We start from the raw sequence: 26,970 nt of genomic DNA, 5'->3' as shown, positions 1-26,970 counted from the left end.
TTGAAATTGAATGGCCCTTGAAACACACAGCAAGTGCCCCCATTTCACTTTTGTTATTGTTGTTCCTTAGCTCTTGAAAGACCGTTTCAGTATCTTCATATATGCCTATGAGTTTTTCCCATATATCCTTTCTGCTTTTCATACATACCTTTGGATGGAATAAAACAGGCTGTTGTCTGAGTGATCACAGTTCGTTTAATTTGCATAAAAATAACATTCTAATTATTTAAGCTAGAGAGCAACTTCATGTGTGTATCCAGTACATTTGTATGTCAAACCAGTAGTATCAGTCTGGTAGAAGAGTACAGTGTGGTCGAACAGTTAGTGATGCTTTTCTAATAGTCACTGATCCAGGTGTAATATTATGTTATGAATAATCAGTGACATTTCTAGGTAGTAGCACCTTCAATGAGATACATAATATTGTGTTATTTACAAAATGTTTTTCCGAGTGAATATTTTGGTTTGTCACTCGGTATGGTGGGATTGGTGTGTCTGCATGAAGCGTGTGTGTGTGTAAACTTGTACCCATTTTCCTTCCTTCCTCTTAGGTTCATTTGTTGTGAAAGTAGAAGTTACCAGTTGTACTTTTATCTTATTATGCCAGTTATCTTAAAGATTTCAAATACTTTTTTTTTTTTTTTAGATAATGGGTTGCCTTTAAGTGTATTTCATTGTTGCAGAGCTTGAGATCCTTTATATATGCCAAACTGGTTACTTCTCCTTCCAGGGAACAAAAAGTGTTTAGGATAGCAAAGTAGAATTTGAGGTGGGAATTATATTCATAGGAATTTATTCAAATGTACTTCAGGAATAATTAGACTATCATATGGAAAGAAAACAAACCCAGTATTGTCTTAGGCACTTCAGGAGGGAGAAAAATCCATTCACACATGGTTTCTCCCTTCAAGGAGTTTATTTTTTGATATACATGCCTCAACAAGGAGAATTCATCCGTGGAGAATTAGAAGCTTTAGTTTAAAATTGTAAACTAATTGAGAAAATGTTTCTGTTTTAGTGGAGGATATGCTGTTTGGAGAGGAGCAGCAGACAGGAATGAGACAATATCCAAGTTAGAAATAATTTTCTAATATAAAGAAATAACTTATTTGACATTATTAAAGATTGTAGGTGCACCTAGGTGGCTCAGTCAGTTGAGTGTCTGACTTGGTTTCAGCTCAGGTCATGATCTCAGGGTCCTGGGTTCAAGCCCCGCACCCAGCTCCACACTCAGTGGGGAGTCTGCTTCTCTCCCTCTCCCCCTGCCCCTCCTCCTGCTCTCATGCTCTCTCATAAATAAATAAATCTTAAAAAAAAAAAAAAGATTGTAGAATATCCATATTTGGGCATTTTAAAATAATTTCTCATTTTCCTGGAAACGCTGCAGGAAGGTATACTGGCTTAGAATTTTGTGAATCCTCTATAGGAGTTCCTTACAGAGAAGTATGTTCAGGTTGGACATATTTAACTTTAAGGTGCTCTTTCACTTCTAAGAGTGTATGAAAGGCATGTAAAAGACTCCGTTTGACTCCCAAAAGTCTTGAAGCCACCAAATTCTTGTAACCTCCTTAGCCAATTCTTGTGACTAAAGTGGAAAATAAGAAATAAAAGTTTCATTGACTCTGCTTTTAGCTTATAAAATAAAGTCCCCTTGTTTCATTCCTGCATTCAGACTGTGAATTGATACCAAGAAACTGCTAGAAGTTAATTTTCAGTCAAGAAACAGACGTCAATAACATACTTGAACACCTTTCCCCTTCCCTACCCCAGGCAGTGAATAGTAAGGAGGTTGAAATCATTGGTGTCATGTCTTCAAATTCAGTATGTAATATTAAGCTTTTTAAATTCACTCTGCTTCCTAGAGGTGGAGTTTAGCACTAACAAAAAAGAATGATCTCTATCCTTATTACAAATGTGCATTATAAGACATGATAGTAGAAGCTTGGTTTATAACCCAGATTCATATTGGATGTTTGGAGGCCATATCTGCTTTGTGATTGGCTTAAGAGCAAAAAGATTTGTGTATCATCTTAATTTCTTATTCTTTTTTTTTTTTTAAGATTTTATTTATTTGACAGAGCGAGCATAAGTAAGGGGAGCAGCAGGCAGAGGGAGGGGGAGAAGCAGGCCTCCCGCTGAGCAGGGAGCCCGATGCGGGGCTCGATCCGAGGACCCTGGGATCATGACCTGAGCCGAAGGCAGACACTTAACGACTAAGCCACCCAAGCGCCCCTTAATTTCTTATTCTTGAATCAGTATTTGTCACACTTAGAAACCTAAAACTCATTAGATGTGGGATAATATTTTATGTATTTTTTAAAAACATTTTATTTATTTATTTTTGCCAGAGAGAGAGCGCGTGCATGCACGCATGGGCCTGTGCGAGCGAGTGAGCATGAGTGGGGGGAGAGACAGAGGGAGAAGCAGACTCCCCTCTGAGCAGGGAGCCTGATGTGGGACTTGATCCCAGGACCCTGAAGGTAGACTCTTAACCGACTGAGCCACTCAGGCACCCCGGGATAATAAGTCTGTTCTGAAGGAGTAATTTTTTAAAACATGAAGCAATGTATGTGGTATAGAATAGGCTTTGTTGCTGGAAGAAAAAATATATGTACATGTATATGAAATACATATGATAAACACACATATATGGAGAAAAGGATTTTGATTTGGGGAAAAAATTCCAGAAGATATCATTTTCTTTGTCAAATATTTGTAATTCAGGTTTCACCTTTATAAATAGTCCCAGTGCCAAGATCTGAGACTTTATATAAATGTCAGTGAAAAGTTAGTTTCAATCCTTAAAAAATGTATAGAAATATGTTTTTGTTCATTAAGAAATACTATTTTGGATACATTTCATTTCTTTTTTTTTTTTTTTAATGATTTTTTATTTATTTGACAGAGACAGAGACAGCCAGCGAGAGAGGGAACACAAGCAGGGGGAGTGGGAGAGGAAGAAGCAGGCTTCCAGCAGAGGAGCCTGATGCGGGGCTCGATCCCACAACGCCGGGATCACACCCTGAGCCGAAGGCAGACGCTTAACAACTGCGCCACCCAGGCGCCCCATGATACATTTCATTTCTATGTCAGCTGCCTTATTTTAGGTAAATGGATTTCTGTGTGGTAATTTACATTCATCTCAAATTTAAAAACCAACAGAAAATATCCATACCTTTTGCTCAGCATGCAGTGAGGTCTTAAGTAGGAGTTAAATGAAAGTTCCTACAGTGCTAAAGTTAATTCAATTTGGTAGCCTTCCTATTTGCTTAGAAAATTGTACATTTGGGAAATCTTAAGCTAAATCTTACTTAATTCACATTTTTGCTGATAAAATGTATTTTCCTTACTAATAATATATCATTCTGTGAAAGGCAGATTGTATTTGTTTCTTGATTGCTGTTCTTATCAACTTTTATGAGATAATAAAAGTCACAGAAGCTTAGAGGAAGGTGTTCTTTTCAGGGTGAGAGACTTGTACTTATGTCTTTTTTCAGATTGCTTATTTGGGAAAATGGTAACTTACATATAATAGATGTATAACAAATATATGTTAATTAAATGAACTGATATAGCTAAGTGAAGCTTATACTCTTTATTGACTTTAAAAAGGTATCACTTCATCCATAGACATTTTCCTTTGTTTGCTTGCTATGTGGTGGGAACCAAATTGTGTTCATTTAATCTTACAACTACTTTATAAAGTAGAAGGTATTATCTCAGCTTTACATATGAGAAAATTGAGATTACCTAACTTGTCCAAGATTGTCCAGATTACCACTATTGAAATTTAGGCCCTTTTTTTCCCCAAAAGACACTATCTCCTTCTGTTTATGGCCTATTTTATAAGTCACTTCTGTATATTCATAGCATTTATTACTCAAAAAAACTATAGAAATGCATTTATTCTTGCCTAATTTTACAGGTTACAAGTTTTAACAATCAGATTTATTGAGGTGTAATTTACATGCAATAAAATGTACCACTTTTATTTTTTAATTTAATTAAATTATTTTTTTAATTGAAGGTTTTATTTATTTGACAGAGGGAGAGATAGAGGGAGAAGCAGTCTCCCTGCTGAGCAGGGACCCTGATGCGGGGCTCAATCCCAGGACCCCGAGATCATGACCTGAGCTGAAGGCAGATGCCTAACTGACTGAGCCACCCAGGTGCCCCTATTTTAGAGAGAATGAGCAGGGGGAGGGGCAGAGGGAGAGGGAGAAGGAGAATCTCAAGCAGACTCCACACTGAGCATGGAACCCATTGTGGGGCTCAATCTCACGACCCTGAGATCATACCTGAGCTGAAATCAAAAGTCAGACACTCAACCGACTGAGCCATCCAGGTACCCCAAAATGTACCCCTCTTAAAGTGTACAGTTAGATGAGTTTTGACAGATGTATATAGCCATGTAACCTGTATCACAACAATCAAAATCTAGAACATTTCCGTTACCCCCCAAAGTCCCTCATGCCCATCAGTCCCTTCCTGCCACTACTGATCTAATTTTTATCCCTGTAATTTTGCTTTTTTCCCCAGAATGTCATGTAAATGGAATCATATATTAAGTAACCTTTTGTGTCTGGCTTCTTTCACTTAGCAAAATGCTTTTAAGACTCATCCATGGTGTTTCAGATACCAAGTATTGGTAGATTGCTGTGTTGTATTCCATTATATGGGTGAACCACTGTTTATCCAGTCACCAGTTGATGGACATTTGGGTTGTTTCTAGTTTTAGATTATTATGAATAAGTGCTGTAAACATTCATATTCATAACCTGTTTAGTTTTAAATTTTCAGCGTTAGTATGGCATTATCTTGAGTGACATGACATCCTCTTGGATGACCAGTTCATAGATTACTTAGTTTTAGATAATGTAAAATATGGGATTCTTCATTGGGGGCCTCTGAGCACTCTATTAGAAATTAGGGAATGAAGAACGTTGTTGACTGTTTTTAAAATTTGGAAGGGTCCTCTGATATTTGAGGCATATTTTTTTAAATTAGAATGCCGTAGTAGTATAAAGATAAATGATATGAGGTCAAGTACAGTGAAAATGTAGTAAAATGGCAAACACTGGACTAAGAGTTAGAAAATTGATTTCTAGTCCTTTAATGTGGGTTTAGTTTCCAGCTGTATGTTTTATTAGACTTTGGATAAATTGTGACTTTGAACAAATTAGTAACAACTCTGAAGAAGAAAGATGGAGCTGAGGTTTTCACAGTTTTTAGATATATACTTCAGCTCATTCAGTCCTCAAGACACCCTAAGAGGTACCTATGTGGTAGATTAGTACTCGTCCTATTGCACTGAGGAAGAAACTGTGATTCACAGAAGTAGCTGGTAGTGGTAGCAAAGCCAGTAAGTAGGTGGGTACTTCAGCAACTGACTCCATACCAGTTTCCTTATCTGGAAGATGAAGATAATACTCAGTTTCGTAGTTGTGAGAATTAAGTGTGATTATGTTAATAAGGACTCAGAACTGCCAGTCTCTTACTCTCCTTCCCTTCTTATAAAGGTCCTTCTTTCCCTGTCTCCTGCCCTGCAATTCTGTTAAATATTTATTAAGAGAAATCTAAAATGTGGGTGCTAATCTTCTATCTTTTTTTAAAAGATTGATTGACTGATTGATTTGAGAGAGAGGGCCGGGGAGGCAGAAGGAGAGGGAGAGAGAGTATTAAGCAGACTCTGCACTGAGCCTGGAGCCCATTGTAGGGTTTGATCTCACAATCCTGAGATTATGACCTGAGCTGAAACCCAAGAGTCAGATGCCTAACCAACTTGCCACCCAGGGACCACCCCGACCACAATGTTTTTAATTGCAAAAGATCATATAACGTCAGAAAGCTAGTATATTAGATGTTTCTTTTTATTATAAATATTAGAAAAACACTAACTCTGCTAACAAATAGAATTCAGTCTAGTCTAACAACCTAGCAGATTGTTCTTCTGTGATTCCTTTTAGCACATTCCCTTAATCATTTTTTTCCAATGTGATACGTTCTGCTTTGCTTATAAAGTAGCTCAAAACTGCATTCTACTACTTCTGTGTTAACAGTTACCCCAATAATAAGTCATATTTAAACACCATTTGGGGCCAGTGCCCACATATGGTTTCTTCCGCATAGTTTCTACATGGCCAAGACTCTATCTTTATACTTTATGATTGTTTAAAATTACTCTAAGCAAGCAACTGATGAACTTTTCCCCTTCTGTCATTCCTGTTCTGCAGGTTTGCACCAAACTTGATAAAAAGTAATTATCAATAGCTATTCTGTAGAACTTCTTAGGGTAGTTCTACCATTCTGTGCTGTAAAATCCTCCTGTGCGTGAACCATGTGGAGTAAACACATCATTAGGTTTTCTTTCTCTTGCTTTCCTAATGAGGGGAGAAATGCTACACAGCTGGAGAAGCCTGGGACTCCTTTATGAACTGATTTATTTACATAACATATGCTTAGTTTGACACATTGTTCAGAAGAAGCAGTTTTTTTAGTTAAATATTATACAGTACTTCAAAGATCATTTTAGCTACACTATAACTTCAGCTTTTCTGTATACAAAAGTTGCTCTTTGCTCCTTAAAAAACATTCCTATCCTAGTTCTTTATATTATTGCTTTCAATGTTAGGGAGAATTAAGCTGAATACATTTAGAACCTCCGTTCAGAAATGAATTTTAGTTTCAGAAGCTGCTGCAAGATGCCAGTAGTTTAAGATGTCTGCACAAATCAAGGGCAAATCATTCTGCTCTTAATCTAGTTGGTAAGAGAGTAAATAGTGATTTGGAGCCAGATAATATGCTATTGTGGTGTGATATGAAGCCAGGTAAATCTCGATTTAAGTCCCACTATGTGCTTGCTAATAATTTTTCTTCAGCAGAGTTAAAAACTACTCAGTTTCTTCAACTATATGCTGGTGATAACAAGAACTCCTTCTTAGGGTTTGATTTCAGTAACTGAAATGTGTATAGCACCTGGCATATAATAAAACTACTCTAAATGTTTCTTTTCCCTGTAAGCTTACCCTCTTCCCCCTCAAACCCAAAGAACTTCCTTTATCATTCAAGTGTAATTTGGTGTTTGTTGGTTTGTTTTTTAAGGCTAAGTATGTCTCATTTAAGGTTTGAGGATAGATGAGGTGGCGGGGTTGACCTACCCATCTATGCTTGTGATAATATTTAGCACAAGCTGTAGACTGTGGGAAGACTGGGTTGCCATGTAGGTTACACAAGCCAATAGATGAGATTGAAAGTGTATGCAACCAGAAACACTATGACTGAATAAGGCACTTCCTAATTTAATATTTGTGGAGTACTTCCTATAAGTGGGTAAGACATTCAACTAAGAGATACACTCTTTTTGCCCTTCTGCCTTTCCTCTTCTTTCTAGGCTCTAACAGCCATGGTGGCTGAAATTTAAGTCACTGTCTTGGGCCGTAGTGTGGTGTGGAAAGCTAGAAAGAGATAGAAAGTGCCTAGGTCCTTGATGATGTAGCTGCATATTAGTTTCAGATCGCCTACTCCTGAGTTTCTTTCACATGAGTGAAAAATAACTCTAGCTGGAACATACAGGGATTTATTTCTGGTGTCTGTTACTAGCCGCAGAACTGAATCCTAACAGATAGCAGTCTGGATGCAGGCATCTGACTCTAACTCCACATCTACTAACTTTTGAAATGACTAAATATATCTTGATAAAATAGTACAACACTTAAACATGGAAAAGGGGAGGTATTCTTATCCTGAAATACAGAAATGTCAAGAAATTTCTATCAGAAATAATATAGGTATTCCCACTATAAGAGCTAGAACTCTTTGAAAAAGGGCTGTGTGTTTGGCAAGAAGTATACATGATGAACCTGGCATATCTTGTCATGCAAGAAAGCAAGAAAGCTATCAGAAGCTACTTGGGTTGTGTCACAAGGACTTAGGAGCCAAATTGAAAAGACTTGCACTGACTAAATAAAGATGGGATAATTTGAGCATCAAAAAGTTGTAACTTCAGGGCACCTGGGTGGTTCAGTCGGTTCAGCATCTGCCTTCTGCTTGGATCATGATCTCAGGGTCCTGGGATCAGCTCCCTGCTCATCAGGGAGTCTCCTCCCTCTCCCTCTCCCTCCGCCCTTCCCCCTCCGCTTGTGGTCTGTCTTTCGCTGTCTCTTTCTCAAATAAATAAATAAAATCTCGGGGGAAAAAAGTAACTGTAATGGATTGAAGCACATTAAATATATTTAATATTCATGAGTTCATTCATATATTACTTTAAAAAACTCGTTTATTTTTGGGGTTATTAGGGAGCCAATTCATTGTTTTGAATTGGTAAATAAAAGGAAAGATTCAGGCATTAATTCTGACTGTACAGACTATATACCTCAGGATTACCAAGCCATTGGTAAAGAAGGGCAAGATTTTTTTTACAAAAATATGTCAGCTAATATATTAAGAAGGGCTGGTAGAATATCACCATTTCGCAACCCCTAATGAAACAGTCGTCATTGCTAAAACTATTAGACGGCTGCTAACGGGGAACTTTAAAATAGCTGGATCAATGTGACAACACATGAACATACAGATTAATCCTAACATAATGAAAAGAAAGACTGTCAGACATTATATACTTTCTGATGAAAGTTCACGCCTCTACCATGAAGTATTCTTGCTGAAAAATCAAGCCCTACTTTTAGCAAACTGTAGGTCTCACTGCTGGTTTACAGGAAATACCTGGGAATGGAATCTGAGATAAGACCCTACAACCACTAAAAAAAAGAAGAACATAGCACTCAATACAAGGCAGAAGCATACCCTTGATATTAAAGATTACTTCAGTAACAAAGAAATTTTAGAAAGCTGCAGAGGAAAAGGGGAAATGAGATGGACAAAGAAAACATGAAGAACAGGTGATAGACATAAAGGATAGAGTGAAAGAGATCTAACATATAATTTATATTCTGCAAGAGACCAAAACAAATTGAACAGGAACAGTTATTAAACACACTATAGGAAAAACATTTTCCTGAGCTAAAGGATGACCCGAGTCTGTAATTCAAACAGGCCTGTTGCCAAAAACCAAGAGAATTTAATAAAAAGAAACTAACAACTAAACCTGTCCTGATGAAACTTTGTACTTTCCCTTGTTGAAAGTAATAACAATAATGATGAGGCATCCAGGCAAAGAGGAAAACAAATACATAAGAGTTATTCATTCACAAGGGAAGTATGGCAGACTCCTAGCCTTAGATTGTTCTTATAATTAAACATCAGCGGAAAATTGAGCATTGTTTACGGAGTTCTGTAGACAAGTTTAGGTCCCCGGGTTCTTTATCCAGCCAGGTTAGCAGCCACGAAGCAATACACCTTTTCAGTTCTCAAAGTTTCAAAGTATAGACCACGCAGCTGCCCTTCTGAAAGAATTACTTCAAAACATACTCAAGCTGACGGAGAAATTCTTCAGTATACAAGCAAAAGCCAGAAGTTGGAACATTTTTCCAAGTATGACTTTTTGCTTCAAGTTTAGGGAGCTCTTGAGTCAGTTTTGTCAGTTTTAGAAAGGACGGCATTAACCGAATTCATTCTCACTGGTGTGTGGATAATTATTCTGCGAAAATCAGTGTGCTAATGATCTTAATCTTCCAATTGCCTAAAATGGTTCTGAGTTTGGGCAGCACACCTATTTTATCATTTGCAAATAGTATCTACTAGTTAGATAAACTTAATGTGTATGTGTTGTAGTGATTTTCAGAGTGTGGTCCAGCAGCATGGATTTCTCACCTGGAACTAGTTAGACAGGCAGATTATTGGGCTCATCCAGATTCAGTGAATCAGAAACCATGGAGGTGGGACCTAGCAGTCTGTATTGGAACAAGCCTTCTAGGTAATTCTGATGCCCAATAAAACTTACGAACTACTGGTGTAGTATATTGGTGCCCAAACCTAATTAATCATCAGAATCACCTGTGAAGATCTTGAACCATCCATTCTCAGCCCAGAGGTTGATATGCTGGTTAGGAAATGACTGGTAAAATAGAGCTTGAATCAAAAGATCTAGATTCTGTGCTTGGCTCCACCTTATCAATTTTGACAACCTACTTAATAGTGGTGAGCCTCAGTTTTCTCTTTTGTAAAATAACACTCATTCTCCTGCCCATTTCATTGGATTGTTGGAGGAGTTAAATGAAGAAAATGAAAATAAAAGTACTTTGTACAATAGATATGGAAATCCATAGCTGCAAGTATATCATCTGGGTTCTGCTTTAGTGTATGTTCTTCCATGCATCTCTTTCAGGCACCTTTCCCTTACCTACCTGCTACATTACTCTTTGATTTGCGAATTCAACGATTGCATTTATTTTAACACCTTTTCAATATAAATTTATATTTCATTAGTTTCCCATACATTCAGATCTTGTCTCTTTGAGGTTGTAAGTCATTTGAGAGACGAAATCATATGTAAACATTTTATATTTTCCTCAGTGTCAGATCTTAGGCTAAATTATATACATAGTAATACCAAGTAAAATACTTACTAATCTGTTCACTAGCTCATTGTCATAACTGGTACTGTAGGAATTATTGAGGGTTTTCCTTTTTTACTTCATTAATTTAGTATTTTTATGCAAACAGAGTTTCTTTCTTTCCAGTAGTATGGAAAGGTGGTTGATCTGGTACCAGTCAACGTCTGTACTTCACTTCTTAAAATTATTTAAAGAAATGTTCCTTGTATTATTCTTTCTGTCTAGTTTGTGGTTGCTGCATTTTAGCAAATGCATTGCTTTGGTGTCCTATTGGCACAGTAAACTTTTCGTACAAAAGTAGTGTGTCAGGTGGAGGGCCCAGTTGGCTTAGAATATGAACCTCCAGTTTCAAAAAGACATAAGTGAATGGAAACATATCCCATGTTTGTGGATTGAAAGAGTTAATATTGTTAAGGTATCATCAATACTACCTAAAGTAATCTACAGAATAAGTGCAATCCCTATCAAAATTTCGATGTGTTTTTTGCAGAAACAGAAAAACTAATTCTAAAATTCATATGGAATCTCCAGGGACCCCACATAGCCAAAACAGTCTTTAAAAAGAAAAACAAAACTGGAAAACTCACACTTCCTAATTTCAAAGCTTACTACAGTAATCAAAATAATAGTACATTATTTGCATAAAGACAGACATATAGACCAATGGAGTAGACAGCCCAGAAATAAACCCTTGCATATATGGTTAGATAATTTTGACAAGAGTGCCAAGATCATTCAGTGGGGAAAGGACAGTCTTTGTCAACAAAAAGTGCTGAGAAAACTGGATATCCATGTGCAGAAGAAAGAAGTTCTGGCCCTTACCTAACACCATATGTAAAAGTTAACTCCAAGATGGACTAAAGAGCTACATGTAAGACCTAAAACTCTGAAACACTCAGAAGAAAACAGAACAAAAGCTTCATGACATTGGATTTGGTAGTGATTTCTTGAATATGACACTGAAGGCACAGGCAACAAAAGAGAAAATAAACAAATTGGACCTCATGGAAATTAAATGCTGTCCACCAAAAGACAATATCAACAGAGTAAAAAAGGCAGCCCACAGAATGGGAGACAGTATTTGCAAATCACATGTTTGATAAGGGATTAATATCAGATTATATAGAGAACTCCTAAAAGTCAACAAAAACACAACAACAACAAAACCCAATTAATAATGAGCAAAGGACTTGAAAAGACATTTCTCCAAAGAAGATATGTAGTTGGCCAATAAGCATTTGAAAAGACGTTCAGCAACACTAATAATTAAGGAAATGCATTTCAAGACTACAGTGAGTTACTACCTCATACACTTTGGGATGGGGACTATTTAAAAACAAAGCAAACAAAATAACAAGTTGGTAAGGATGTGAAGAAACTGGAACTGTGTGCGCTGTTGGTGGGAATGTAATGTTACAGCAACTACAGAAAACAGTATGGTGGTTCCTCAAAAACTTAGAAATGGGATTACCATATGATCCAGTAATTCTATTTCTAGGCATATATCCAAAACAATTGAAAACAGGGTCTTGAAAAGATGTTTGCATACCCATGTCCATAGCAGCATTTTTCACAATAGCTGAGAAGTACAAGTAACCCAAGTGTCCATAAACTGATGAATGGATAAGCAAAATGTGGTGTGTGTATACAATAAAATATTCAGCCTTGGAAAGAAAGGAAATTCTGACATACTACACCATGGATGAAACTTGAGGTCATTATGCTAAGTGAAGTAGACCAATCACAAAAAAGACATATACTGTATGATTCCACTTCTGTAAGATACTTAACAGTAGCCAAAATCGTAGACACAGAAAGTAGAATGGTGGTTGCCCAGGGCTGGTGGGAAGAGAGGAATAGAGAGTTATTGTTTAATGGGCATAGGAGTTTTAGTTTTATAAGATGAAGAGTTATGGAGATGAATGCTAGCAATGGTAGCACATTATGAATATATTTAATACCACTTAACTGTACACTAAAAAATGGTTAAGATGGTAAATTTTATGTTACATGTTTTTTAGCACAATAAAAAAAAATTGGAAAAAAATGAGCTTCTACACTCTGGGCTAATAGAAAACACCAGGTGGTCTTAGGTCTCCTTGCAAATAGAGCACAGTACCACAAGTTTATCTTCTCCCAACTCCCGAGTTCTGTTTTGAGTTTTTACATATACAATTAATGTATTTTTCATTAGATGGTTCTCCTTCATCTCTGTGGTTTAAGTTTTTCATCTTTATTGTTTGTTTTTTCCTTTTCTGGCAATGGATAGGTTTATAAGAAAATAGAGAAAGCAGAAGTATTGGTTTAACTTGCTTCAAAGCATATTTGTGTTGAGTAACTGAGCAGATAAATTTGGACTTTGATGTCATAGGTAATTTTCATTCTGAAGGTAATTACAGACAACCTGTATCCAAGACTGAGTAGGAAAAAAAAAAAAAAGTTAAAGCATTTATGTAACAGAGATTTTGTCTTTTCTTTCTTTTTCTTTTCTTTTTTTTTCTTTTTGTTTGTTTGGTGGTGGTTGTTATTGCTAATAAAAAGATAGTCGTGGAATAAAAAAATTTTTTTTACTTAAGATTTCTACTTTTTTATACTCTAACTTCTTATATTGATGCTAGTTATTTTCCTTATACACTGTCACCTTGGGGTTTTTAGGACACTGGTACATTGTTCTCAAAGCCTCAGATTAACATGGACTAATGAAACTGTTACTAAGTTCCATTTCTCTCTCTAGAGAAAGGTTTTGCTTGGACAAGTTATCCCAGTACATCACAATAATAATTAGCAGAAACGAGCTGTTGTAATGCATTTGTGAGTTGTTGCTGGATTTGTGGGGCTGCTGGTGATGCTATTTTCAAGGGCTTAATTATTCTAATACATGTGGAGAGCAGGTGGCTTTATTGGATGATATATACATGTATATTCATAATTATGACTCATTTCTATTCTTTTCTAATATTAATATGTCATATAATTATACTGTTATATTTGAAGAAAATTTAATAATTCCGGTAGCTTCATTCAGAAATATTAATAAATTTTTAGAATAAGTAGGTAACTTTTCCTAAAATTGTATTTTACGTATGCAGACTATTGATTCATGGTCAAAACTCAACTCTATCTAGAATAAGACCCTTGATGGCGAGGTCAATTCACAATCTGGTAACCTGTTATAAATTAGAATATCTCCTGGAGAAGGATAGTATTCAGCTTCTGAAATACAATATATACTGCTCAAAGATAGTTTATAGCACGTCAGAGCACGAGCTTTGGAGTCAAGCAAATGAGTTAAAATTTCAAGTGAACATCATGTAACTTAGGGTAAATTACTTAACATTACAAAGCTCGTTCGTTTCATCATCCGTAAAATACAAAGAAACACAATTTTTAAGCACGTTTACGTTCTCACCCATCTTGGCTTTGCCCCTGTTCTCGTTAGTGAATCTCTTGCGGGTTACTATGTCCTAGTCTCTTCGTCTGTAAAGTGTGATCACGTGATACAGGCACACCTCGTTTTATTGCATTTCATTTTATTGCACTTCACATACATTGCAGTTTGTGGTGGTGGTGTGTTTTTTTTTTTAAATAAAATGAAGGTTTGTGGCAACCCTGCATTGAGCAAGTCTGTGGGTACCATTTTCCCAACAGCATTTCTCACTTCTTGTCTCTGTGTCACGTTTTGATAACTCTCACAATATTTTAAACTTTTTCAAATTATTATGTAATCTGTGATCAGTGATCTTGATGTTATTATTGTAATTGTTTTGGGGCTCCATGAACCATGCCCATATAAGACACCAAACTTAATTGATAAATGCTGTGTATGTTCTGACTGCTCCACGGACTGGCCATTCTTTCTTCCTCTTGGGTCTCCCTATTTCCTAAGACACAACAATATCAAAATTAGGTCAATTAAAACCCTGCAATGGCCTCTAAGTTTTCAAGTGAAAGTAAGAATCACATGTCTCTCATTTTAAAAGCTAGAAATGATTAAGCTCCTTAAGAATACACGTTGAAGGCAGAGACAGGCCAAAAGCTAGACCTCTTGTGCCAAACAAGTCAGCCAAGCTGTGAACGCAAAGGAAAAGTTCTTGAAGGAAATTAAGTGCTACTCCAGGGAACACATGAGTGATAAGAAAATTAAACAGCCTTATTGCTGATATGGAGAAAGTTTTAGTGGTCTGGGTTAAAGATCAAACCAGCTACAACATTTCCTTAAACCACAGCCCAATCCAGAGCAAGGCCTAAATCTCTTCAGTCCTACATAGGCTGAGAGATGATGGTGCTACAAAAGAAAAGTTTGAAACTAGCAGAGGTTGGTTCATGAAGTGTAAGGAAAGAAGCCATATGCATAACATAAATGCGCAAGGTGAAGCAGCAACTCTTGATACAGAAGCTGTAGCAAGTTATCCGGAAGATCTAGCTAAGAGAATTAATGAAGGTGGTTATACTAACCAACAGGTTTGCAGTGTCGATGAAACAGCCTTATATTGGAAGAAGATGCTTTCTCAGACTTTCAAAGCCAGAAAGAAGTCAATGCCTGGCCTCAAAGCTTCAACTTTGGACAAGCTGACTGGTTAGGAGCTAATGCAGCTGGTGACTTGAAGTTGAAGCCAATAGTCATTTACCATTATGAAAATTCTAGGGCTCTTAAGAATTATGCTAAATGTACTCTGCCTGTGCTCTATAAATGGAACAACAAAGCCTAGATGACAGCACAACTGTTCACAACACAATTTACTGAATTTTATTTTTAAGCCCACTGTTGAGACCTACTGTTTGGAAAAAAAGATTCCTTTCAAAATATTATTGTTCATTGACAGTGCACTTGGTCACCCAAGAGCTCTGATGGAGATGTACAGTGAGATTAATGTTGTTTTCATGCCTGCAAGCACAACTATTCTGCAGCCCGTGGGTCAAGAGGAGTTTCAACTTCCCAGTCCTATTATTTTAAGAAATACATTTCAGGGGCGCTGGGTGGCTCAGTCAGTAAAGTGTCCGACTCTTGATATCTGCTTAGGTCATTATCTCAAGAGTCCCTGAGTTGGGCTCCATGCTGGGCATGGAGACTGCTTACGATTCTTTCTCTCCCTCTCTCTACCCCTGCCCCTGCCTCATGCTCACACAACGTGCTCTCTCTCTCTCTCTCTCTCAAAAAAAAAAAAAAAAGTAAGAAATACATTTCATAAAGCTGTAGCTGCCATAGGTAGTGATTCCTCTGATGGATCTGGGCAAAGTAAATTGAAAACCTTCTGGAAAGAATTTAGCATTCTAAATGGCATTAAGAACATTAATGATTCATGGGGAAGGTCAAAATACCAACATTAACAGGAGTTTGGAAGAAGTGTTTTCAATCCCTCATGGAGGACTTTGAGAGGTTCAAGGCTTCAGTGGAGAAGTAACTGCAGATGTGGTGGAAATAGCAAGAGAACTGGAATTAGCAGCGGAGTCTGAAGATGGGGCTGAATTGCTGCGATCTCAGGCTAAACTGTAATTAATGGATGAGGAGTTGCTTCTTATGGATGAGCAGAAAAGGTGGTTTCTTGAGATGGAATCTACCCTGGTGAAGATTGTTGAAGTGACAACAAAGGATTCGAATATGACATGAAGTTAGTTGATAGAGCAGCAGCAGGGTTTGAGAGGATTGACTCCAGTTTTGAAAGGAGTTCTGTGGGTAAATGCTATCAAACACATCACATGCTGCAGAGAAATCATTTGTGAAAAGGAGAGTGAGTTATGTGGCAAACTTCACTTGTCGTCTTATTCTAAGAAACTGTCACCCAGCCTTCCCCAACCACCACCCTAACCAGTCAGCAGCCATCAACATCAAGGCTAGACCCTCCGCCAGCAAAGATTATGACTCATTGAAAGCTTATATGATGGTTAGCATTTTTTAGCAATAAAGTGGTTTTTAGTTAAGGTATGTATATTGTTTTTTAGATGTATTTCTGTTGCACATTTAATAGTACAATGTAGTCTACTAATCATATTCGTCTATTATATAGTGTACTCAAACTTACATGTACTGGGAAACTAAAAAATTGTTTTACTTGCTGTATCGTAATAGTTGCTTTATTGCAGTGTTCTGGAATCTAACCGGCAGTATCTCCGAGGTATGCCTGTGTACTCAGTTCCCCCTACTCAATTTCTTTGGGGTGTTTGCCTAGAAATATAATCTTATTTGATGCATTGTGAGCCAGTTGTATCATAGATTATTTTAACTTCATTATTTGAAAAAAATGGGATAGCAAAGTTACCTTCTCATCTTGTCCTTCATATAGTGAGAATACTCCTACTTGTTTTGCATTACTAGAAGAGTCTGATCACCAAAAATATTAGGCATTTCTCTTTTGTGTTAGAGCTATCACAGAGTACTCAGCCATTTGTGTAATTTAAGTCTTGGTCTATCAAGCAGCAAACAGATGGAACATATCTAACAGCAGTAATTAAATTGTAAACCTATTTTAAAGAGTTGGCCAATATACAGCATCATAGTCCATATTCTGTTGTCTCAGTTATGTTCAATTTTATTTGGATTATGATTTTAGAATACCCAAATATGGGAAGGAAAGCAAAGTTGTCTGTTATTTTTTAAAATTGCACACTCAGGGCCCCTGGGTGGCTCATTCGTATTTCGGCTCAGGTCGCGATCTCAGGGTCATGGGATCGAGCCCCGTGTTCGACTCCACACTCAGCAGGGAGTCTGCTTGTCCTTCTCCCTCCGTCCCTCACCCCGGTCATGCCCCCCCAAATGAAAAAATGAAATCTTAAATAAATAAACAAAATAAAATTGCATACTTAACAATATTCGTTCATTCAGCAAATCTTTATTGAATGCCTACTGTGAACCAGACGCATTTCTAGGCACTGGGGATCCAGCAGTGACCAGAAGAAGCAAAATCCCAGTCCTCGTGGAGCTTAGATTCTAGTGGATTGGAGACGGATAGTAAGCTGAATATGTAGGATACCAAGTGTGGTAAATGCTATGAAGAAGAATAAAGCTGAGTAAAGACCTGGAGAATGATGGGGTGAGACATACTGTTTTAGATAAGATGGTCAGGGAAAGAAGGCCTCTCTGATAAATTAACACTTAAGCAGTGACCTGAAGAAGTAAGGGAGCAAGCCAAATGGATATCTGGGGAAACAATGCCAGGCAGAGGGCATGGCAAGTGCAGATACCTGATTTGGGAGCATACTTAGTTGTCAGTGTTGTGTTCATTCCATCTTGAAGCTTTTCTTAACACCTTAAAAAATTAAGGGAGAATTATAGGCCTCCTTATCTGTGTCATAGCATATTGTATGTAACTTTTTTACAGTTCTTATCTCAGCATTATTGTTTTTATGTGCATGTTTCCCAATAATCTGGCCTTCAGGGACAGAAATAGTGTCTTACCTGCCACATAGGTGCTGAATAGATGCTGATTGAACCGATCAGTCAGTTTGATTATCTATTGCACAACTACTTTTCTGTTTACTTGGTACCAAAGTATCATAAGAAATACAAATTGTTAGATATATATAAGTAAATAAGAGAAAATAATGATCAAGCAAGCCTTGGTCTACATTATTCAGAGGAAAGAAATTTCTTTCAATGAAATCTTTTATGAATTTATTTAAATGTTCTTAACTGAAATATGACCTTCATAGTTTAAAAACTCATGGTGATATCCGTGATTTAATATTTTGAATGACTTGGTTGCTTGAAATATTCAGTTAGAAAAGTGAATTTGAAAAGTAAAGTATCTACACCATAGGGTTTTTTTTTTATTATAAATCATTTTAGAAGACAACAGTTTGCGTTCCCAAAGGATAACTAAGTTATATTTTGTTTTCCCTCATTTTTAACCATTTCTGCAAAGAAATTATTCCACAGTTTCTTTATGATGCTTACCGAGTGTTATTTTCTGTTTTAGGTCTCTAAAGGTACTAAAATCAATTTTTATTGGATTATGTTTCTAATGAAATAAATCTTTAGGGTCTGCAGTAGATAAGGTTTCAAGGTTTTTGAATTTATTGATTTTTTTTAAACTTTTTTTTTTTAACTTGAAAGGTTAATCTGGTTTATAGATGTGGCAAAAGCATTAAAATAAGTAGGAAGCTTATCACCACTCAGCAGAAAACCCTGGCTTGGTCTGTTAAAGGTCCTGTTGTTATTGTACTGCAAACTGTCAGTACAGTCTACTTTCGGAAGTTTTAAAGTTTCTGGTTAATTTTCTATAATTTGAGCAATGTTATAATAAAATTATTATGTTTACCTTTAGGTAAACCTATTTAGTAGTTAATAGTACATGTCAATACTCAGAGTTTTCTTTTTTTTTCATCCTCCTTTCTCCTGTATTTTGAAAACTAAATACTTGTAGACATTTTTTAAACTTTAATTTTACTTTTCCTTTAATATTTTATCAAAAGTGACTTTGACCTAATTTTCTATTTTAATGATTTTTAAAAACCCAGTAAATTGGGAAATGAGAAAATAAAGACCTCTGTGTGCACTGTCTTACTAAAGTGAGATCATTCTATGTGTGCTGTTTTGTAGCCTCCTTTTTTCAATTAACAGTCTCTCTTTGTCCTTCCATCTTCAAGTCCACAGTCAGATTTCCCAGAGGAGGACGAAGTCTAACATCTGGTTGTCATATGCCCTAATAAGTCTCTCTGGGAAAAAAATCTGACCTAGTCCCCTTTTACTTTTCATACCACTGACTGACTTATTGAGGTGATAGGGCCAGCTCTTCTGTAGGATGTCTTGCCTTCTAGATGTGTCTGGTTGAGAGGTGCCTAGGTGGCTCAGTCAGTTAAGCGGCCAGCTCTTGGTTTTGGCTCAGGTCATAATCTCAGGGTCCTGGGATGGAGCTCCGCGTCCAGCTTCATGCTCAGAGTCTGCTTGAGGGTTCTCTCTTCCTTTCCTTCTGCCCCTCCTCCCGCTCACACTCACACTTGGTCTCTCCTCCTCTCAAATAAATAAGTAAATCTTAAAAATAAAATGTGTCTGGTTACATCTGCATTTAACTTGTTCCTCTATCTCATGTATTTCCTATTAATTAAAAGTCAAATTGTAAGGCCTAAGGGATCCATATTAAACATTTTTGGCTGGGATATATGACGAGTTATTTACTTTTTATTTTAACTCATCAAAAGACACAGTATCTGGATGAGTCACCATTAATGAGACTGAATTTGAGGCCTGAATTAGGCTAACGAATCTGATCCCTTCATTGTAGAGTTTCAGCTTTTTTATCTTGCTACGAGAAAATAATGTATTTGGTGTTACTTTGTGCAGTATGAATCTGTAGGTCCCTATCAAACATATACCTGAATATAATACTTGTCTAAATTTGTAAATTTCATGAGGGATCACATAATGCTAATTTTCTGATATTCTTAAAAATTTTCTTCTACATCATTAGCCACCCTTTTTCTGTAACAGAATTCTTTATCATCTGGGGCTATTGGTTTAGAAGTTCTCTTGCAAAGGCCAGATAGGTAATAAATAATTTCACTTAGTTACCAGTTTTAACCTGCTCAGTCAGAAGATGGTATAAGAGTTTGTTTTGTTTTTGTTTTTCTGGTTTTCTCTTTTTTGAGTATCATTGTAGACTCACGGATTTTTATTCTTCCAGTGTTTCAGTCACCATCAGTCATAATTCTTACAACTTTGACTTTCAAAGGGGGAAAGGGCCTTTCAAGCTGATTCTTGTGTGTTTTTACTATGATAACTATGTTTTTAATTATGGAAATGTTCAAACAAACAAAAGTACAGAGGGTAACATAGTAAACCTTCAACGTATCTTTCAGCTTCAGCAAATAGCAGTGTTTCCAGTCTCATTTTCTCTATATCCTACTGCTTTTTTGATCCCCTGGATTATGATCTCGTTGATATTTGAAAGTTTTCTTTATTTTCTGGCATAACAAGGCCCTAGACCTGGAATCATCCATTTCTCTAAGAAGCTGTCATTGCTTTTAATTAGGAGTGATATCAGATAACAAAATCTGGGCATAAAGGTTAATACAAGCTTTTTATTTTCATTTTACATTACTTTCCCATCATGTGTCTCATTATAATGGTAGTCTTGTTCCATAAGCAGGTATTCTCTCATTTGAGTCATGGAGGAAGGGCACTTCTCAAAGTTGGGACAAAATCTTAATATTTCTATTTTAATTGATCTAAATGTTAGGTATAGCTGACAAATGATTCAAATGTTGGCACATAAGTGTTTTTAAGGAATGCTTAAAGAAGGATTGCTTTTTTTAAGAAATACCACTTAGTGTTATCAGTTTGCCTGTATTACAATATAAAGAATCCTTTATAAATGTATGACTTCTGAAGGTTTCCTTGTACCATGCTTTGGTTTTTTAGCATTCAAGACATTTTCTCATAGTCTTCATGCAGATGATAAAAGTATTACTGGATTCTGGCTCTTAAATCTGTGTAAGATTTCCAAGATGGACCAAACCCTGTCTTTGCCTTTTTCCCTCCTGGTGCCCTACTGAAATAAAATGTATAGAAATAAGAAATGAAGAAACCAGTAACAATAAGTAGGAAGACTACAAAAGAGTGATAACTGAACAGATTTCTGAATCTCTGTTCAAGCACTAGAAGGCACAACTCTACCATCTCATCTCCCTATACCGCTCTCATCCCTGCACTTGGACTATTGATAGGCATAAATGCCAAGCAAAACGTCAAACAGATTTCCTTTAGAGAAAATGGAAAAAGGTAAGGCTTCTAGAGTACAAGTTATGTCTCCAGAACAAAAGAAAAACTCCATCATTCTGGCATTTAGAGGGCCTGCTGGCTCCTTACCCATGCACCCTAAAGGAACACTGCCAGTCAGCCTGTACCTAGCCCGCACAGAGTCCTCCTCAGGAGAGCAGTCTAGCCCAAAATCAGACCATCTCTGCAATGGTCGAGAAAAGGTGTGTTGGCTGATGAGTCATTCAGATGTAAATACAAATGAGCAACCAAGATCACCAGGGATGTAAGGAAAACTGATGGCATGAAAGAGAGACAGATGATCAGAAAAATTGCTACTGGAGAAAATAGAGCTAATCAGAGAGAACTTGACAAGAAATGAACTCTGATATACTCAGGGCTGCAGGAAGATACTACACTCATTAAATAAGAATAAGAAAGCAAGTTTTCAGATTGAAAGGGCACAGCAAGTGCTGAAATAGTCAATCAGATATCATATGTACTACTTTCTTGGGAAGCCAGATTCCAAGAACACACAGAAGATCCAGAGGAAAGCCATGTACAAAGTGACAAGTATCAGACTGAAATCAAATCTGTCATCAGTAATTCTCTTAATGCTTTAAGACAATAAAACATTACCTACAACTTTTCAAAAGAAAATAATGTGTAACCGGGGATTCTATATCTTGCCAAACTGTTAATCAAAGATGAGAGCAGACTGAAGTTTTTTTTAGACATACAAGAACTCAAAGGTACCTTCTCTTGGAATTATATGAGTGAGGAGCACCTGCCTGGCTCAGTCTGTAGAGCATGCGACTCTTGATCTTGGGGTCATGAGTTCAAGCCCCACTTTGGGTGTAAATCTTACTTCAGATAGATAAGGAATTACACTTTCACCATTGGCTTTCTTAAAAAATAGGAAATTACTGTGTAATTTCACTAAACATTTTCATTTTGGAGTTTTGATTTTTTAAAAAATCTCATTGCTGCCAAAAGGGTTTATTGAGAGAGAAAAGGGGATGAAGAATTAACAAACAGTCAAGTAAGTACAACAAACACAAAGTAAGTAGTTGTGGATTTACACCATAGAATAAATTATGGAACTACTGTAGCAAACAATAAGGAGACTAATCCCATAATTTTCTATAGTTCCCAGTGACCTCAGCAACAGGCAATTCGGGACTACTTTTAATTGCAGTCACAACTGACTGAGATACCATATGGCCAGCAGGGGCAACTGCATCAGATTCTTCTCCCATCATGACTACGGAGTGACATGATCTGGCTTATATTTAAAAGCATCATTCTGATGGCTATTTTTGAGAACAGACGTGGGGGTAGAATAGTAGAGCAAGGGTAGAAATAAGGAGACCAGTTTGTGCATCACTGCAGTATTCCAAGTAAAAGATGACAGTGGCTCGGATGTGGTGGTGATAGTGGAATTAGGGGAAAGAGGTCAGATTCTGGGTATAATTTGAAGGTAGAGCCAACAACATTTCCTGACAGACTGGATATGGGGTGAGCAAAAAAAGTAGAGGTTTCTGGTCTGAGCAGTAGGAAAAGAGAAACAGGATGAGGAAAGAGGCTGGGAGTTAAGTTTTGGATGTTTCAGAAGTCCATTTGACCCCAAGTAAAGATGTCAACTACTTGTATTGGCACTTAGCTATATATGTCTGCAGTTCTGAAGAAAGGTCTGGCTTAGAGATGGAATTTTGGAAGTAGTGAGCATATAAATTGTATTTAAAGCCATGAGAGTGGGTGAGATCACCTAGAAGTGAATAGAGATAAAGAGGTGTGAGGACTGAGACTCTAAGGCACGCTAACACTTAAGGTTCAGGGAGACGAGAAAGAATGATCAGAGATGACTGAGGAGGAGCAGCCAGTGGCGTGTAAGGAGAACCACAAGAAGATGGTGCCCTGGAAGCCATGAGAAGAGAGTGTTTCCAGTAGGAAAGAGTCACTGACTATTCATGCTGCTGAGAGATCAAGCAGGATGAGCACTAAAAATTCACTGTTGGATTTGGCAACATGGATGTCAGTGTTTACCTTAACAGTACCTGTTATGTTTTTTCAAACAGCTAACTTATTGGGACAAAAATAATGCCTTAAGTTGTTTGGGCCCAACTACTTAATAAATGAAATTATTAGGTATTCTTTTGGCCCAGAGACTTTGAAACAATTACTAAGATACCAAGAGAATCACAAACAGAAAGTTTGAGAATATCTGTTTTAAAGTGTCTTATTTTAAGAGGGGGAAGCTCCTCTTGCCTTTTTGTCTCTGCTGAAAAGTTTGAGTTAGTAATTTTAAATCTGATCAGATTACTACAGTGGATAAAATTGCCTTAATGTAGTTCAATATAAAAAAAATAAAACCTTATCCTATGAAATGTCTGCAGTACATCTTTGCATGAATTTTTCTTCTTGCCTCCATAGGTATGGTGTGAATATGCGTTGCTTGGCAGCTCGGGTCAACTATAAGACTTTGATTATCATCTGCACACTCTTCACTTTGGTCACAGTACTTTTGTGGAATAAATGTTCCAGTGATAAAGCGATCCAGTTTCCACGGCACTTGAGTAGTGGCTTCAGAGTGGATGGATTAGAAAAAAGAGCAGCCGCATCTGAGAGTAACAACTATGTGAACCACATGGCCAGACAGTCTGAAGAGGCTTTCCCTCAGGAACAGCAGAAAGCACCCCCTGTTGTTGGGAGCTTCAACAGCAATGGGGGAAGCAAGGTGTTAGGGCTCAAATATGAAGAAATTGACTGTCTCATAAATGATGAACACACAATTAAAGGGAGACGAGAGGGAAATGAAGTCTTTCTTCCATTCACTTGGGTAGAGAAATATTTTGACGTATATGGAAAGGTGGTTCAGTATGATGGCTATGATCGGTTTGAATTCTCTCATAGCTATTCCAAAGTCTATGCACAGAGAGCCCCGTATCACCCTGATGGTGTGTTTATGTCCTTTGAAGGCTACAATGTGGAAGTCCGGGACAGAGTCAAGTGCATAAGTGGGGTTGAAGGTTGGTATCTGTCTGCTCCACTGCATTTTTCTGTCCTGATTGTGTTGAGGAATAAAATGTTGTAGGTGTTAATTATCTAGCAAGTACATACATAGCTTACTATCAAGAGACCATTTGTCACTCTGACTTAGCAAGGAGGAACAGGTGAAGTCTGAACCTGGGGCAATTTTCTAGATGATGTGATTTAAGGGCTACAAGAAGAGCATACCTACTCAAATAGGATTATTCCATTAACCTGCCTCAGCATCTGAAATTCTCACCAGTAAGGTGAAGGCACAGCATCTCTAAAAATTTTGCATTAAAATATACAGTAATTGTCCTATGAGAGGAGATGGGAACGTGAGAGACCAGTGGGCCTATCCAGTTCAGTCTTGTTGCCACATCAGCCAGGTATCATCTCTGGAGGGAGGTTTAAAGCCCTCAGAACAACACATAGGCACCATTTTTCTGAACTTTTATATTACTACGCTCCTATAGTCTATTACATATTTTCTTTCATTGTCTTTGAAATCTTTCTTATGGGTATTATCAGTACATTTTAGAATTCATATTTCAAACCGAAGATTGATCAGAAAGCCAAATTGAATTTGACTTTAAAATATATCATATAACCAGAGGAAAAAGCTTATTGTGTTTTAAGATTGCTTAGTTTAAATTTCATTTTATTTTCTTCAGTCTATAAAAAGTGATTTCAATATCCTAATATTTTATCCTAATATTTAATATTTTATTTTTTAATAATATCTTTACCAAATGTTCACAAGAAGGAAGGACCAAATTCACTTATATTTATACCACTTCAAGGTAATTATTACCATTTTTGTATATTGTCTGGAGGTCTTTGTACATAGGCCTGTGTCTTAACATAGTTGTAATGATACACAGTGTTCAGGATGGTAATGTTTTCTTAGAGATTTCAAAGATATCCCTCAGCAAAACTTTACACATAAATTTTGTAAAATGTGTAAAATTAATAGATGTTTAGATGCTAAAGAAAAAATAAAAAGTACCCATAACATTTGTTAAATAATATTTTGATACGTTTTTCCAATCTTTTTGTAATTGTAGAGACACATTTTTTAAACAAGTTGGGATCATACTGTACAGTTGATTTTATATTCTCCTTTTCTCATCTAAAATATCTTGATTATTTCCCCTTATTATTGAATATTTATTGAATATTTTAATGACTAGTATTCATAGTAAGAATATGTCATGGTACGTGTAATACTTGCAGACCTTCTCTTTAGTTAGCTACTTAGGTCATTTCCAGTTTTTTTGCTTTAATACTTAATGGTACAGATATTCATAATTCATTGTTTGCTATTTTAGTTATAGTCTAGGAGTAGTTTCCTAGGAAATAAATGGCCATGTCAAATAATATAAATTGATCTATTTTGTTGAACTGCTTTCCAAAAAGGTTGAACCTACTTGTGCCTCTAGGAGCAGAGCATAAGGTGTTTTTGTCACCCCATTCTTGCTGTCACGGGACATTGTTTTTCAATCTGTTGTTTACAAAAGGATCTCATCATTCGCTTTCTGTAACCATCAGTGAGAACACATACCCTTTTCATAAAATCTTTGTCTCACTTCCCCTTTTTCTAATGTGATTAATGGGTTCTTTAAATATTCATGTGAACTTTTTTATATATATCGTAAGGATAACGATACTTTGTTGCATTTGTTATTTTCTTCAATTTGGTTGTCTTTCATTTTACTTATGGTTTGTTAGTTTTAGAAGTTTTTAGTTCTATTTATTGAACTTAACACACATTTTTATTTTTGTACTTCTCCTTTTATGCTTAGAAAGTCATTGCCACACGATGATCAGCTGGCTATTCATCTGTATTTTCTCAAATAGTTGTATTAGGATTATGTTTTTTTACATTCAGCTCTTTAGGCCAGCCAAATTGATTTATATTTTGGTAAATGGTACAAGGTCAGGGCATAATTTCAGATATTTCCTTTCACATATATTGAATGATCTTTTCCCCCAGTGATTCATGATGCAGTCTTTATCGTTATGTTAAAACATTTTGAATAACAGAGTATGTTTCTGGCCTGCTATTCTTGTTCCTTGATCAGTCTATCAGTTCTTATGCTGGTTGCACACTGTTGCAGTTATCACCCATCTTTAATGAGATATTGTATAAACCTTCCTTTCATTAAGTGAAACTAATTCTATTTGAATTTTTGGGGAAAAAAGCCTCCCCTTGGAGAAAAAATACAAGTCAAGAGCTCATCTGTAGCTTAGGTTTCTTAGCCCTTATGGTTCCGAAATCCTTAAACTGTTTTGAAACGGCATCACACATACGGTTTTGTAGGTGCTTAGCTTCTGCTGTGCCCATCTGATGCTTGTTAATTTATTTTAGAACTACAGAGAGGATCTCATCTCTTAACACATAGACCGTGATGCAACAATACAGTACTCTGTGCAATGTAATATTACTGTATTTCCCATGTAGAAAATTACTAAAACACTAATACCGAACATTTAAAAGTTTTGCTTAGAACCTTCTTATAAGAGGTAATCCATTAATGAATTACGTCAAAAATCCGTGGTTAAATGGGCAATTTTAATTCATTAAAAAAAACACACCTTGTTCTCAAGAATTACATTTTGACATGAAGGATATGAAAAAGAATTACGAGCTGTGTTTATACTTTAAGTTGCCTAGTCATAACTGGCTCCTTAAGCAATTACTTTAGCCATCGGATGGCATAGGTATTAGACCATATC

The 26,970-nt window shown here is 36.6% G+C and overlaps 1 protein-coding gene across 1 annotated transcript in view; it reads left to right on the top strand.

Moving 5' to 3' along the window:
* The window catches only part of GLCE (glucuronic acid epimerase), a 109,281-nt gene that overhangs the window by 72,164 nt on the left and 10,147 nt on the right, over positions 1-26,970 (top strand). Inside the window, exon 2 of the mRNA XM_045810609.2 lies at positions 23,635-24,230. Within this exon, the coding sequence (XP_045666565.1) occupies positions 23,648-24,230 (583 nt within the window). The 5' untranslated portion in view covers positions 23,635-23,647. The remainder of the gene's footprint in view (positions 1-23,634; positions 24,231-26,970) is intronic.

Source organism: Ursus americanus, chromosome 28, assembly GCF_024610735.1.
Source record: "Ursus americanus isolate L20-20 chromosome 28, mUrsAme1.1.p, whole genome shotgun sequence".
Lineage (NCBI taxonomy): Eukaryota > Metazoa > Chordata > Mammalia > Carnivora > Ursidae > Ursus > Ursus americanus.
Note: the sequence above shows the minus strand (reverse complement) of the source record. Positions and strands in the feature narration are given on the sequence as shown.